This window comes from Chelon labrosus, assembly GCF_963514085.1.
Source record: "Chelon labrosus genome assembly, chromosome: 11".
NCBI classification, from domain to species: domain Eukaryota; kingdom Metazoa; phylum Chordata; class Actinopteri; order Mugiliformes; family Mugilidae; genus Chelon; species Chelon labrosus.
This window is the reverse complement of record NC_140344.1, coordinates 26,272,660-26,288,415: the sequence shown is the minus strand read 5'-3', so window position 1 is coordinate 26,288,415 and position 15,756 is coordinate 26,272,660. Positions and strand designations below refer to the sequence as shown.

The 15,756-nt window shown below is 43.4% G+C and overlaps 1 protein-coding gene across 1 annotated transcript; it reads right to left on the bottom strand.

Moving 5' to 3' along the window:
* Positions 1 to 272: 272 nt before the first annotated feature.
* Positions 273 to 10,830, bottom strand: det1 (DET1 partner of COP1 E3 ubiquitin ligase). Its single transcript, XM_084554720.1, has 9 exons — positions 9,561 to 10,830; positions 8,456 to 8,800; positions 8,037 to 8,303; positions 7,725 to 7,937; positions 7,350 to 7,573; positions 6,321 to 6,450; positions 5,427 to 5,617; positions 2,673 to 2,864; positions 273 to 1,075 (listed from the first exon to the last, which is right to left on the bottom strand). The coding sequence occupies exons 2-9, from the start codon at positions 8,711 to 8,713 to the stop codon at positions 886 to 888; spliced, it is 1,665 nt and encodes a 554-aa protein (XP_084410846.1). The 5' UTR covers positions 8,714 to 8,800; positions 9,561 to 10,830; the 3' UTR covers positions 273 to 885.
* Between the last annotated feature and the right edge of the window lie 4,926 nt (positions 10,831 to 15,756).

The following is a 15,756-nucleotide window of genomic DNA, read 5'->3' as shown; positions in this document are numbered from 1 at the left end:
GTCTGCTCTCTGTGCGACGTTCAAACGAGTAACAACATAATTCCAGGTCCATTTTAAGGCCCCCGTGGCATTAAGATGCAGCTAATTAAGAACCAGATAAGATACAAGTCTTATCGATTGGGGAAAATGCAAAATACTAAATGAAAAACAGGATGTTTACAACTGTTTGTTTTTTTTTACTTGAAACGACTCACACACAATGAGAAAGTAAAAACAGATGGAAGCTCTCTACTCTGATATACGAACAAAAACTTAAATCCACACACAACAGGCAAAATTTAGATGATTTTATTGTCATAAAATATATATACAGTAATATGTTTTAAAAAACTGTAAAAATAATATAAAATAAATCCCCGTGGTGTGAGGAAAAAGAAAGTTTGCTGAACAACTGGTCGCAGACCAACCGGACGAGCAATTCTGACATGAATGTGCACGGCAGGAAAAAAGAAAACACCTTTGGTTCCTTCTAAGAGGTCCGGCTACCTACGGCTCCCACCTCCGTCGCACATCAATCACTCTCCCCACATCTCCATTTACACTTATTCCAGCCTCTCCTCCCTACAGGTCCCCTCTTTGTTCTGCGGAGGAAGGGGGAAAAGAGGAGGCAAAGGGAAAAGGCAGAATTGCTGCCTTCTCGCTGAGGGGGAGGAGGGGCAGAGGTGGAGTGACCACTGTGTGATGGCGGGGGAAAGAGGAGAGGAACAGTGGTCTCCATCAGAGGAAGAATGCAGGGAGAGGACCGCTGATTTCTCTGGAGGAGGAGAGGGGGACTAACAGAACAAAGTGTTTTGAGCCTCCTGATGGAGGACATGTTTGTTGCATTGTCACCACAGACGCCCAGCCGGCCTGGCCTGTAGAGTCCGCTTATACACACAAGCCTCCTCACGCGCAGACGTGTCTCATGTGGAAGTTGACCACGTACTCGGCGTTGGTGCGCTGGACAGAGATGGCAAAAGGCTCGAAGGGGTGGAAGGTGAAGGCGACCAGGCGGCGCACGGCGTGATTGACCGGCCGTCCCAGAAGACCCGCCTGGATCTTGAACTTCAGCAGGCCGGAGTCACGGGCGTAAAACCTGGTGGGTGAGAGACAGACACTCTGCATCTAGTCCAGTCTCTTGCTGGATTCTTATGATAGAAACCCGTTCTGATGTAGATCCTGTCAGAGGAGCTCGTAGCTGTGGATGCCTCAGGCTGAACTTGGGGCTGATACTGATGATCATTTTCACTCCTGATGAATCTGTTAATGATTTTTCTAATTGACTGATTAGTCTTGACAAAGGACAGAAGACCCTGATCCAGAGCGATGGAGAAGCTACTCTACAGTGGAAGCACAACGCATTGAAATGTAGAAAACTAGGTAGCCCACTAAATATTTGACTGGAATTTAACCGGTTATGAAAACTAAAGATGATTAGATGACTCCACATGACCAAAATCAAAGAACTACCAACAACGAAGGCCAACTGTGACGTCACCTCGCATCTCCTGTGTCTGGACCAAAGAGTTGCACTTGAACACATCACAACCATGCAGATAGTTCCCCACCTGTGTGGACAGGAAACGACTCTTCATACCAGGAGGAGGCAGTAGTCTGTGTTCATCCTTCAGGTCGAGTTACGATTACCTGGGACTTTTTGCAGAGCTGACATCTCCTGAATCGTGCTGATCAGCTGGTCTACAGTTTATTTATTCTGTGTGACCATGTTGTTGTGAGAGTTTGTGGACAATCCGATCGCAAGTGGCCACCTTTAAGTGCCTGTGTTCACACTTGGCGTTTAGATGCGTCTCCAGATCCGATCTCAGTTTCGCGCAGCAGAATAATTTTGTAACAGCAGGAATCTAATGGATCTCTACTGTTTCTTGTGTGTGCGTCATGACTCAGGCGCACACACTGAGTTATTATTTATAGATCTCCACCCTTACAGACTATAACTCAAACCCTGGAAGCTTCCATACGCACCAGTAATAAAGGGAAATAAAGACACCGTGATTATTGAGGAAATAGAAACTTAACTACAAGCGGCTCCTTATACGTCAACATGGTTACATCAATAATTCACCACATGCCGACACGTTATATTCAGTAATGTAATTAGTTAATTCTTGTTTAGACTCATTCATATTTTAGTTAGTAAACAGCTAACTCTTTATGAATGAATGCAAAGACCACCCTGTTGAGCAGGTGACTCATTGTGTGTTCACACTACCAAACGAATGACGTCAAATGCAACCAAGAGAGATCCGATCTCTCAAATGTGTCCTGGATGTGTACTTGAAGCTTGTGACGGATGTTAATGCAAGGTCTGAACGGCGCCGAGAGCCCTTGAATCTTATTGTTTTGTTTGCTTCCGTCACTTCTCCTCCTGTGTTCTGGTTCTCTAAGTCGTTCCGGTGCCAATTCATGACGATGAAATCGGCCAAGAAAAGCTGCAGACAGAGATGTGACTAGCGCCAACGGTGCGGGACACGCTATAAAAACTAGTTGCTCGCGTTCGCTGTCTGACTCTGGCAAATGCCCGACCGTCATACTCAGATCAGTGATAACGACACGAGAGATCTCTTTGAAAGCTGCATAAAGCTAATAACCAGAACTTGAGTTTCCCTATTTTCTATTACATTACATTCACAAGATATTTATCAAATCTTTATGAATGCAGTATAGGTGTGTACCTGATGGGGTGGTCTCCGCAGGTCTTGGGCCTCTCCATCACCGACACCCACTTGTCGTCGTAGCTGAAGAGGGAGAGGTCGAGGTAGGGGCTGCTGCTGTACGACTGGGCACTGATGGGCAGCTGACCCAGCAGCCGGCGCACCGCCTCCGTATGACCACCGTACTTGGCGTTCACTATGGTGTCCTTAAACCTGAGGCGCAGACAGACAGACAAACAGACAGGCAGGCGGGCGTATATAAGCGCACGTTGGCGGCAATCTTCATTAGGACGATTCATTTTTTCATCAATACTCCTCATTTCCACCGTGTCTGTGGAGAGCTCAAAAACCTCCATTTGATCCAACAGCGGTCTAAAAATAGTCATTTAGTGCATTTGTATTCATTCAAAGAAACCTCTGTGAGACATTCTTGGCTAAATTATAGACCCCCCAACTCTCACTCCACATCTGCAGCACTCAGCCGTGACTCAGTGGTCTCACTCTCCCTTGTCTGTTTTCCCTTTTCACTCTTTTTACGCTCTACATCCATATTTTTTTTTAATAGATGTACTCTCACATACTTTTGCACTGCAATATCTCCAGCCATACCTGTTTCCCCTCAGCCTGAAACCTCCTGAACTGGGCTTCATGCTCGCCACTTGTAAGTGGTACAAATCTGGTTTTTGCCGAATGCGCTCGCCAGCTTACAATTTCTCCGCTCCCTCTTTCTGACATCAATTTCCACCACTCTAAAATCCAATTCTGAGCTCTTTTCCCTCGCTCAAACTATCCTTTATCTTCTCCTCCTTCCTCGAGCCCTCCACCTCCTCCCCTTTCAGCCTCACCCCTCCACAGAGGATTTTGTCACCTACACTGGGGAATCGGATGACCAAATTCAATCACAGCTCCTCCAGCCACGCCGACTTCTCTTAATGTCTCTCTTCTATATCCAGATTAAGTCCTAAAACTACGTCCTCTTTCTCCTCCTCCAGGCGATAGCTGCTGATCTTGCCCATTCTTGCCCAGGACAATAGCCCATTCCAGGTAACCCGGTCTAATGCGTGTAAAAGTCTAAAAAAGGTTAACACTAGGGGTGGGACTTTAACACGTTAATTATGATTAATTAATTACAAGGAAATTAACACGTTAAAAAAATTAACGCATTTAATCGCAGTTTGCGTTCCAAACAACGCGGAACTTTTGTCAGTGCACGATTTCCTGGTACACCGATTACACTGATGCACACGTCAGAGCTCGGCTAACGGCTACCACAATGGAGGAATCGGATGAAAGCGCGCTGCTAGGACTGATGGAAGACACATTTTATTTAAAATACCTGATGGAAGCCTTGATAAAAGCGGTGTTTTGTGAAAATTGTGCAAAAAGAAAAAAAGATGCCATCTAAATGCAAAGAGCTGTTAGCGCTAGCAGTCCCGGTCCGAGTACGGACAAGACGTGTCGGCGACCCAAACTGCTTTCTTTTTGTTTTTATCTACCATTTAAAGTCAATACTGTTCTTTAAAAGTACCTAAAGTGGCACTTTAACTTTTGGCCAGTTCTTTTTCTACTGTTTTGAATTGAAACGCAATTAAATGCATTTTTTCCAGACGTTAAAAGAGCTTGAGTTTACAATATTCATGTCTGTGTCTATTATTTGATGCAGTCGTCCACTAAAATCCATTTAAATTAAAAAATGTTGCCTTTTGGGGCAAATATCGTTATATGATTAAAATGCAATTAATCGAGATTAATTAATTACAAAGCCTCTAATTAATTTGATTTTTAATTTTTTTTTTAAACAAGTCCCACCCTAGTTAATACACATAAAGCCCCTGGACCAGACAACATCCTAGGCCGTGTACTCAAAGCTTGTGCAAACCGACTGGCAGATGTCTTCACAGACATTTTCAACCTTTCCCTCCATCAGTCTACGGTCCCCGCATGTTTCAAGAAAACAACCATCATCCCTGCACCAAAAAAGCCAAAAGAGCTGCTTAAATGACTTTCACCCAATAGCACTCACCTCCACCAAGATGAAGTGCTTTGAGAGGACAGTCAAAGCTCACATCTCTTCCTCCCTGCCCACTACACACGACCCTCTGCAGCTGCCTACAGGCCAAACAGGTCCACGGATGATGAAGTATCATTTGCACTGCACACACGTGGACTTTATTTATCGACTTCAGCTCTGCTTTCAATAGCATCGTCCCATCCAAACTCGTCATGAAGCTCAGGGACCTAAACATCAGTCTCTCCCTGTCCAAATGGATCCTGGACTTCCTCCACCACACTGACCCTGAGCACTGGCGCTCCCCAAGGATGTATCCTCAGCCCTCTACTCTTCTCCCTCTACACACATGACTGTACGTCCAAGCACAGCTCCAACACCATCATCAAATTTGCTGACGACACCATCATCATTGGCTGCATCACGGCCGGTGATGAGACATCCTACAGAGAGGAGATTAGAGATCTTTCATCGTGGTGCACAGCCAATAACCTCCCATTCGACGTCAGCAAGACCAAAGAATGATGGTGGACTACAGGAGGTCCCCCATCGACCTTGAGGGTGTAGCAGTGGAGAGAGTCAGCTGCTTCAGGTTCACTTCCTGACTAACCTCTCCAAATCCTCCCTGACATTTGGCTGCATGACATCAGAGACCATCCCGACGGCCATTTGCCACCACAATTATACTCAACCTCTAATGTATACACTCTTTTTCGCTTTTCAATTCAAGATTATAATTTTCAGGCTGCTGCTCCTCCAGTCGGTACCTTCTCTGCACCTGCCGCGCGTAGTTATTGGACGAGGCCGAGCAGGGGAACTGGACGGCCTGGCTGTGCAGCGTCGCGTTTCGGAACAGGTCGCAGAAATTCTCAAACAGCTCCAGCAGCTGGTCGGAGGTGTTCTCAAAGACGGCCAGCACCTCCGTGGACACCATGTTGTACACGACGAAGAAGGACGGCTGCGAGAGAAGAAGAGGGGGAGAGAAAACATTTGTAGTATTTGTGGATCATCCCACAGATACTTGATCAGTTTGGGATCTAGTGAATTTAGAGGCCAGGTCAACACCTTGTGCTGTTCTTCATGTTTTTTTTTTTAGTTGTTCCTAAAGTGTTTTTGTGTGTGTGTGCCTGTGTCAGGCTGCATCCTGCTGGGGATGGCTGCTGCCATCAAGGAGTGTCATTGCTATGGGGTGGGGGTGCCTGGTCTGGTCTAGGTGGGTGCTACATGTCTAAGTAACATCCACACCAATGAATGCCAGGTCCAGAAGTTTCCCAGCAGAACGTTGTATTGTCACAAGATGGTCAATGTTATTCACTTCTCCTGTCAGTGGTTTTAATGTTGTGGCTGATCAGTGTATGACAATAATTATATATTCTTCAGTAAAATGAAAATGTCTAATCAGCAGGGAAACCATTGAAATTTTATGTAAATAAACTAAACTGAACCGTAATTAGATTTGTTTGTTGTCACATTAAATGAGAAGCAGCAACTGAATAGAATCTGTAGGACAAACGTGTCCTTGGAGACGTGAAAGAGGAATTCCTGCTATAGAGCACAAACAACAAAAGACAGAAAGAGAGAGGCGGGGGGGAAGCAACAAAGAGGACAAGAGGCAGGAATTCACACTAGGGGGATCTATTTGTGTGTGTGCGTGTTGCTACCTGTGAGGGGTCGGTGACTCTGAGTGTGACCACGTCCTCGCTGGTGTATTTAATGAAGAGGTGATGCTCGTCCAGCAGCTGCATCTTCCACATCCTCAACCGTCTCAGCTGATCGAAAAACTGGAAAAACCTGACATGCAAACCCCCCCGCCAAAAAATTCAACTTAATAATGAATTAATACTAAACATTACTATTATGGAAGACTGATCAGACTCTGGCGCCAAACTCGCAAGATGGTGCCGCCCGTATCCCCGGGAAAATAGCGTCAGTTTGGCCAATGCAAGGAAGTGGGGACGCATTGTCCATATTTATATACAGTCTATGGTTTCAGCTCATGGCTATCATCAGGGTCATCAAGAAACACGCTGCAAAGGCCATTTTAAAAAGGGTTTTAAAAAAGTGTCATTTAAGTCAACAGGGCTCCTGCAAGGTGGGCTTGGTCGTATGACACAAGGCCAACCAATCACATGCATCCACATAAATATTAAACCAGCCAGGAAACACCTTAAAGTGTAGGTTTTTTAACATTTTTTTTTTACTTCCTATATTATTTAAAATGTCCTTTGCAGCGTGTTTCTTGATGACCCTGATGAAGGCCACAAGCCAAACAAAACGTGTTGCTCCAATAAAGTTGTTCCTTATACTAGAAGTGCTGCTGGAGCCTTAACCTTCCTACAGTTTCTTTTCCTTCTCCATGCACCTTGGAAGCAGGTGAAGTTGCACCAGGAATACAACGTTTTCTTTAATGCGGTCAATAAAATGACAAAAAATACCCATCACAGCTACGTCACAGAGCCAAACAACATGTTCAAGCTAAAGGAAGGTGAAGGTTTTCACCACATGAAATTCTATGCACAGTTTTGTTGTTTTTTTTTTTTAAACAAAAATATCCCGTTTGGTGTTTTTAACCTCTCAGATATGAGAGTTGCTGCTTTTTCAGATTTTGTTCTGTTTGAATAACAAGACAGGCACATCTGAAGACACTTGGCTTTGAGAGCTTGGACAAACAGAACCGACTGATTTATCACCTCCTCTTTGCGGTGGCGCTGCCGTCCTGCTCGGCCCTCCTCCAGAGGTAGACCAGCAGCCGGTGCTTGAGGGAGTTGATAGTTTTGTCGGTGTACAGGCGAGGGAAGCCGGGCATGCTCTCAGCCTGAGCCTCCGTATAAACAGCTGAAAGAGTCAGGAGGTCGTCCTCGTAACAGAACCGACCGATAGTCCTCACGTCCAGAAACGTTCCATCTGGGGTCACCTGAAACATACGTGAAGGAAGAGATGAAGAGACGATACCTAAGTTTTTCTGTGTTTGTTGAGGGTAGCGGCTACATTACAGCACAGCAAATTATTATATATAATATCTCACGATGGTTATTTGCTGCAGATTAAACAAGAAACCGTCTCACCTGAAACACATGGATGGTCTGCTGCTGGACCGACAGCACAGCCAGGATGTTCCTGTAGAGGTACAGTCCCTGATTGTGCGATAGGATAATTTTGTCACACTTAAAGGACCTGGTGTCACACAGCCTGCCAGTGTGGAGGTCTATGATGTGGAGAGAGTAGTCTTCAAGAGGAGACCGAGGGTTGGGAGTCACAGATTCGTTATTGCGATAGACCTGATGGATGAAAGGAGCAATGTGACTCAGCAATCAAATTTAGGGAGGCAAACTTATATCGGCTTTCCTTTTGAATTTGTACTAAGTTGATGTTGTTACCTCGAAGAAGTACGGCGGTGGCTCCTCGGGGACGTAGACGGCCGACCCGACAATGACATAGCGGCAGTCGTCTGTGAAGAGGCTGCACTCTCGGTTGAGGTGTTCTCCGTTTGAGGCCACGTTAGTGACATGGAGCAAAGAGAAGAAGCGCTCGAACAGGCGGCCTCTAATGTTGAGGGAGCGCTGGTCGTTGGCCGTTAGAAGAGTCTCTCCCTCCTGACCTCTCAGCAGGTCCTGAGCCGCCTGGCAGCCTTGGTATTCATAAATCTGTAAGAGGAACATTGGTTTTTTTTTAATCCATCTTTTGGTTTCAGGTAAATTTGATAGTTAGAGTCAGTTAATTTTGACAAATCAAAAAAATGGAACGTGTAGACAGGAAATAAAGAAGGGGGGTGGGGGTGGGGGGAGTCTCTTCTTACCTCCAAGGAGGTCTGGTCAGAAGAAAAGGCGATGAAGCAGCGTCCATCCGGCGAGAACTTCCTGAGGAAGCAGGGCGGCTTCTCCACATTGACCACAGTGAAGTTGGGGAACAGGTTCTGGTGGAAGCAGCGCACTCGGTACCAGTGAGCTCCGGGGCGACCAGAGCAGATCCTACGCCTCTCAAGGCGATGGACCACGTTCTGATTCTGGATGCGTCTGGGCTTCAAGGTCGGGGTGTCCTCGTCCATCGCTGCCATTACAGAGTAGTCTCAAAGCCCCTCCTCGGTAGGTAGTTAGACAAGCGGCAAGTACGAACGACTACATCACAAGCACAGCTCTGTTACCTGTGTTTTCAGTGGAAAGTGAGAAGACAGACAGACTTTTTTCCTGATGTCTTTGCAGGAGGAAACATAAGAGACAAATAAAAACAATAAAAGCATATTTTGGAAAGTTCTCATTAGGTTATGTGTTAAAGGTATTACAGATATTCTTTTAATGCACAAACCTATGGTTGAACGTGGAATGAGATCTCCTTCTCTTAAATTAATTTTTTTTAACTCTTCCAAATAAAAACCTTACCGACCCAAGATCTTGGAGGAGGAATTAACCATCAACAATTTGCAAGTGGCTGACATTCGTGACCAGATTCCAGCAACATTTGCCATGTAACTGGTGTACTAAATACGTTGTGTCATTAAATAAAATGGACACTTAAGATATCTTTAATTTACACCATAAATAATGAACCCAACTATCTTTTAAAGACATTTTAAAGAGTACTGAACAATTCTTGAGGATTCTGCTTTGCTCAGCTCTTATAAAAGCACATTTACATTTCATATGAACCATGCTATGGCAGGATATTAGGGAGAGATAGATTATACAGGCAAAGCAACCAGATTTATTAGTAAGAAAACAAAAGCTAACAGCAAAAGGGATGTTTAAGCACTTTGTTCACAGGCATTTCTGCTTTAATTTAACGTTAGATGCTAATTTTAAGCCTCAGCTTTAACTGTGAACACGTACCACTTGCTAATTAACCATTTCACTTTAATTACAACTTAAATATAATAAAAAATAGTGTTAATAACATGATATACTCACTTGTTGACCTTTATTCAAAAGCTTTCTGATTTCACCAAGTTCAACTGTTTGTGTTAGCAAGACCGGTGAAGTTTGGCTGACGAGCTCGACACTAACTTACATCAGCTCCTTAGCAACCGACCCACAGCTTCTACCTCTGCTTAGTAGCACATTTCCGGCTTCATTTATTTAATATGAGTCCAAAACTAACTGCTCCCTCTCACTATTCTTCTCGTATCATGCTGCCTTGAAGTCCTCATCAGCCCAGGAGCCGCTGTGTTTGTTGTGAGGGGAACTGTGGAGGAAACGCAGAAGAAGAAGAGAACGGCGGCGCTCCGAGGCGGCCGTTTTCTAAACAGCGCCAGCTATTCCCCCTCAGGTGAGAAGTGGTACTGCAGCCTGGGACAATTAAATCAAATGGCCAAATGCACTCACTTGTCCAAAACATTAGGTACACTACAGCAAATAAATGCATTCTTATATAGAAGCCCTGAACTAAATCTCAGTGTAGTTTACATTGAAACAGCTCCAGAACCATGGCATTTTAACTTTATTATTACTTTGGAGGATTTAAACTGAATTTAATTAAACCCAAAATTGTTTTTACCTTATTTTACCCGAGCCCACTGACTAAAATTTGGTTGTCAAAATAAAAGAAACATGTGTCGGTACGTCACAGTACAATTCAATAAACCACAGCCTCCAAATTTAGAGCACTATTTTAATTAAACATCTCTCCTCTGTTATTTTAAACTGTTACTGAGTAGCAGAGAGCCAGCTCTGCAGGCCAGGTTTCAGCTGTCCACCGACACCAGAAGGACAAAGGACACTCTTTTGAGGACAACGACATCCATATCCACAACATCCATCCAGAAAAGACGGATAGTTTAAAAGATGGAAGGAAGACATCTATGTCAAATTGGAAAACCCTTCTCTGAACAGAGGAGGTGGACTGAGATGTAATCCGCAATTTACAAGACAGTCTGAACATCTGTCCCCAAGAAGTTTCACCCCCGTTCACGACTTGAGACTGGAGTCTCTGGCTGATAATAGGTCGTTAGAGTACCGTTCATTAGAGAAAGAAGACTGGATCAAAACAGATTCCTCCAATTACAGGTGAGTATTTGGTCCTTAACAGACCCTCATCATGTGAGGTTCAGGTGGACAACACCCACAGATGTTCCCATTAAAGCTCCAACTCCCCACCGGTCTCTAGAGCTGAAGAAGATGCTTGGATGAAATGTATTGAAAAAACTCTACAAGTACAGTTCCCCCTATTTCAACCTGCTTTTAAAATAAGACAAGACAAGACAAGACAAGACAGGACAGGACAGGACAGGACAAGACAAGATAAGATAAGATAAGATAAGCTATAAGAATAGATGAGACAAGACGAGACATAAGACAAGATGAGATGAGATAATACAAGACAAAATAAGACAAGACAATATAAAATATAAGAAAAGACAAGATGAGATGAGATAATACAAGACAAAATAAGACAAGATAATATAAAATATAACAAAAGATAAGAAGAGACAAGACAAGACATAAGAAAAGGTGAGACAAGACGAGATATAAGACAAAATGAGACAAGACAAGATATAAGAAAGGCCAGATATAATAAAAGATGAGAAGAGACAAGACAAGACATAAGAAAAGGTGAGACAAGACGGGATATAAGATGAGATGAGATGAGATAATACAAGACAAGACAAGACAGGATAAAATAAGACAAAATGAGACAAGACAATACAAAATATAAGAAAAGATGAGACGAGACAAGACGAGACAAGACAAGACATAATAAAAGACAGGACAAGACAAGACATAAGAAAAGATGAGACAAGACAAGACGAGACAAGACAAGACAAGACATAAGAAAAGATGAGACAAGACGGGATATAAGACAAGATGAGTTAATACAATAAAAAATATAAGAAAAGACAAGACAAGACAGGACAAAATAAGACAAAATAAGACAAGACAATATAAAATATAAGAAAAGATGAGACAAGACAATACAAGACATAAGAAAAGGTGAGACAAGACGGGATATAAGATGAGATGAGATAATACAAGACAAGACAAGACAGGATAAAATAAGACAAAATGAGACAAGACAATACAAAATATAATAAAAGATGAGACGAGACAAGACAAGACATAATAAAAGACAAGACAAGACAAGACATAAGAAAAGATGAGACAAGACAAGCTAAAATAAGACAAGATAAGAGATAAGAAAAGACGAGACGAGATAAGATTCTTTATTGTAATTAGTTAAATAAACAGGTTTATTTTAACAATAAAAGACAAACTTAATTGCTCACATCATCCACCACATATACACTGACAGCCTACCTATAACCTTCGTAAAGCTGATATCTCGTTTTCACCTGTGTACCTAATGGTTTGGTCAAGCAAGAGGAGATTTCAGATCCTCGCAGCAGAAAAAAGCGAAAATAACACACGGCAATAAATGGATCAGTGAATAGAGAATAGCATTTTAGAAACCGTGGCCTGGTTTGAGACAGAAATAGACTCGGTATATGGACAAATAAAATGTTTTTCTAACCTGTATATTGTAAACGCCCCCCCCCCCCCCCCCCCCCCCAGAAATAACTGAAACTAATAGACTGTGAATACGTCTCCGAGCATCCCAGTGTAGGATTTTACTGAATGCAGTTTTAAGTGGGTAATTGCAGTGGACTGTATTTTGAGGAAAGCCGTACAGTGGCACACCTGCTGATTTCGCTCAAGTGCCAATTTGCTGATCAGTAGGTGGCTTTTGCAGGTGAGGAGCACGAGTGCTCCAGAAAACTTTGAACATGATTATAATTGCTTTGACTAAACTGGCGGGGAAAAACAACAGACCTTTTGGCCACTGTACCTACAGTGCATATAACTGTCTTGTTTGTTTAGCCTATTTCCTTTAATTGATTTGTTTATAACAGCACGTAGCGCACGTGAACCCGGGGTGACCCGCGTTTTGCTCCCCGTAATGACAGATAATTAAATTATGATTATCCTCTTTCTATGAGGCATGTTCTCACGGACCGAGAATAGCATTATAAAAAGAAAAAGAAAAATGCTCAGAGTGCGCCGGTCTTGGAAGACTGCTAATGGTTCTTTGTGCAATTATCTCTGACCAAAGACTCTCGATTAAATGTTGTAATTTTCCATAAAAGCACATGTGGTGGGCATAAAAGGCCAGTTTGAAAAGAAAAATGAAGAAATGAATGGAGAGAAGAATGTGAAATTATCCACTTTCAAATCTAATGGCATTTTCCTTTTCAGCCACGATTAAACCTCTGCTTCGAGATGTGTGTCTTTTGTGCGGCGTTTCTGGCGCGCACGCCTTCGGCCTCTGCCTCCGAATTGTACGCGTGCGCACGTACGCAGGTGTTTGTGCGCCGCGGCAGGGAAAAAATAAAAAATAAAAACCCGCACAGGAGTAATTCAAAATAGAAACTCTGTACTATCCTGTGGTGGTTGTTCTTCTTCTGTTATTTTCCCTCTAATAAACCGCTCACTGCACAGGACACTCGCCTCAGCTTTTAGCATCAGCCCATGAAGTAGAGAGGAGATGGAGAGTCAACATCTGAGTGTTTTTATACACTTTTTAGCCTATCCACCAGAAGACACAGTGCTTATTTTAAGATCTTTTTTCATCCTCGTATGCTTTTTGCAGCCCAAAAAGCATGGCGTCTGTTCTTCCTGCTCTTGTTCACTTCTCGTCCTCCAGGTGAAACAACATTTTTGCTCTTAACTCCATCCTCTCGTCACCATCAGCCTTTCCCCTAAAACTAAAACAGAGTTTCTTGAAAACTTTAAATTGTTCCCTTTCCCGGCGTCCAGCAGGAAATGAGGGATAGTAAAGAAATGCCCCCGGCGGTAAATACTCAGAATAAATTCCACGATTGCTGTTATTATCACCATTATAACCAACAGATTTGAACATTTGCATTAAAGGACATCTGGATGAAAAGTATAGAGGAAATCCATTGGCTTGATAAAGCTCCTATATAAAAGGCACTTAGAAAAAGGTTATTCAAAGCTTGGGGAGTAAATAGGAATACATTGTTTTAGCATTTTCCCCCTCCATCTTTTATTATTATTTTTTCTCTCTCCTGCAGACAGTTGTGTTTGGCATTTAACAAAAGCTTTTAACTTTTCGATCCAGCGTAATTTCAGAGCACAATAGGACATTTTAACACTGTAACTTTCCAATCCTTATGCACCTGAACTTTTCACGTCTTTTGTGACAGTGGGTGATTTCTGCTTTTTTTTTCCCCCCCGAGAAATTACAGTGATCACGAATGCATTATGGCGGGCCGGTTTGCTGGAGCCTCCTCAGCGCTGCAAAAAAAAAAAAAAAAAAGAGGTGGAAAAGGGGGGAGGCGGGAGAGGCAGGGTGAGGAGGAGAAGATGCAGCTTTGTGTGGATTAGTGAACGGCTGCAAGGGCCCCGAGAGGTCAAGACCTTCTGATGTTAGTGTTCCTCATCAGTCAAAGGGCACGTGTACAGCCTTCGTGCATCGTTCTGATGGAGATCCCAATTTAAGTGACCCAATAAACAAACATTTAAAATGAGAGCGCAAAGTTAGAATGACACCACAGAGCAGCAACTACCAGTTAAAAGGGTTAAAATTCAATTCAGTTCAATTTTATTTATATATAGCGTCAATAACAATACAGATTGTCTCAAGACGCTTTACAAAACCCGTCTTGAAACCCCCAGAGCAAGCACGAAGGCGACGGTGGCAAGGAAAGACTCTCTTTTAACAGGAAGAAACCTTGAGCAGAACCCTAAGCTCATATGGAGGTAGGGACCCATCTGCCTAAGGCCGGCCAGGTAGAGACAGAAAAAGAGAAAGAAGAGAGAGGATAAGAGGATAAGAGAGATAAACATGTCATAGATACACATATCTGGCTAAAGTGTACATGTAGCATAAAGATTATAAAATAAAGGTTAAAATAAAGCAGAATTATCCATTAAAACCTAAAAAAAACGGGATGTGGTCCAGGCAAAAGTAAAAAGTTCTGCACTGAAAATGTTCACTTACAATCGGATTTCCACGTCGCAGCAACACGTTTTCTAGCCGCACTGGACGGTCGCGAGCCTATCCCAGCTGTCACTGGGCGAGAGGCGGGGTCCACCCTGGACAGGTCTCCAGTCCATTGCAGGATAATCACCGCACTCACACCTACGGCCAATTTAGAATCACCAATGAACCTAACCAGCATGTCTTTGAACGGTGGGAGGAAGCCGGAGTACCTGGAGAGAACCCACGCAAGACACATGGAGAACATGCAAACTCCACACACAAAGGCCCCCATGGAGTAGAACCCAGAACCTTCTAGCTGTGAAGCATCTATGAATTTGGTTTGTGATTTAGTCAAGGATCCAGTGATTATTCAAAGACTACCTAGTAAACACAATTCTTGATCGTCACAGAGGTCGTGCCAGAATGTTCTTATAACAGGACCAAGTACAGGGCAGTAAGGAGCCCACCTCACTACAACGTCTAAAGCACACTTACGCATAGTTCAGGTTTAGTCTTGTGTAATTTCTCCGGCCTTGAGTATATCTGGTGAAGACAATTATGATGAACCAGCCTGAGCCGTGCAATAATAGTTGTGGATTGACTCTCTTGACACAAATCTGTCCTTCTTCAGTTGTTACGCTGAAGTCTGATTCCCATCTCACTATGGATCTATGCAAACCTGGTTTAGGACACTCTTTGGGCAACATGGAATACATTCTGGAATACATCTTGTGTCTCTGGTCTGGAGTTGTGTGTTTCCTGTAGAGCTCCACACTACATCTGTTGTCGTGGTCTCATCAACCTGCCCAGTCTTCATGGCCTCCTGCGGCTATCCACTCCTACCTGAATGAACAATTCTCCAACCTGCCTCTGATTCCTCTTATATTCTCAAACTCGTCGTGTAACATCATCAGGTATATGTTGTATTTGTATCATCATCAGATTGTACATGTACGCTTTAGCCAGATATGTGTATCTATGACAGATGTATGTTTATCTAGCTCCTCCTATCCTCTCTCTTCTCTCTTTTTCTGTCTCTACCCGACCGGCCTTAGGCAGATGGGTCCCCCCATATGAGCTTAGGGTTCTGCTCAAGGTTTCTTCCTGTTAAAAGGGAGTTTTCCCTTGCCACCATCGCCTTCAGGCTTGCTCTGGGGTTTTCAGACT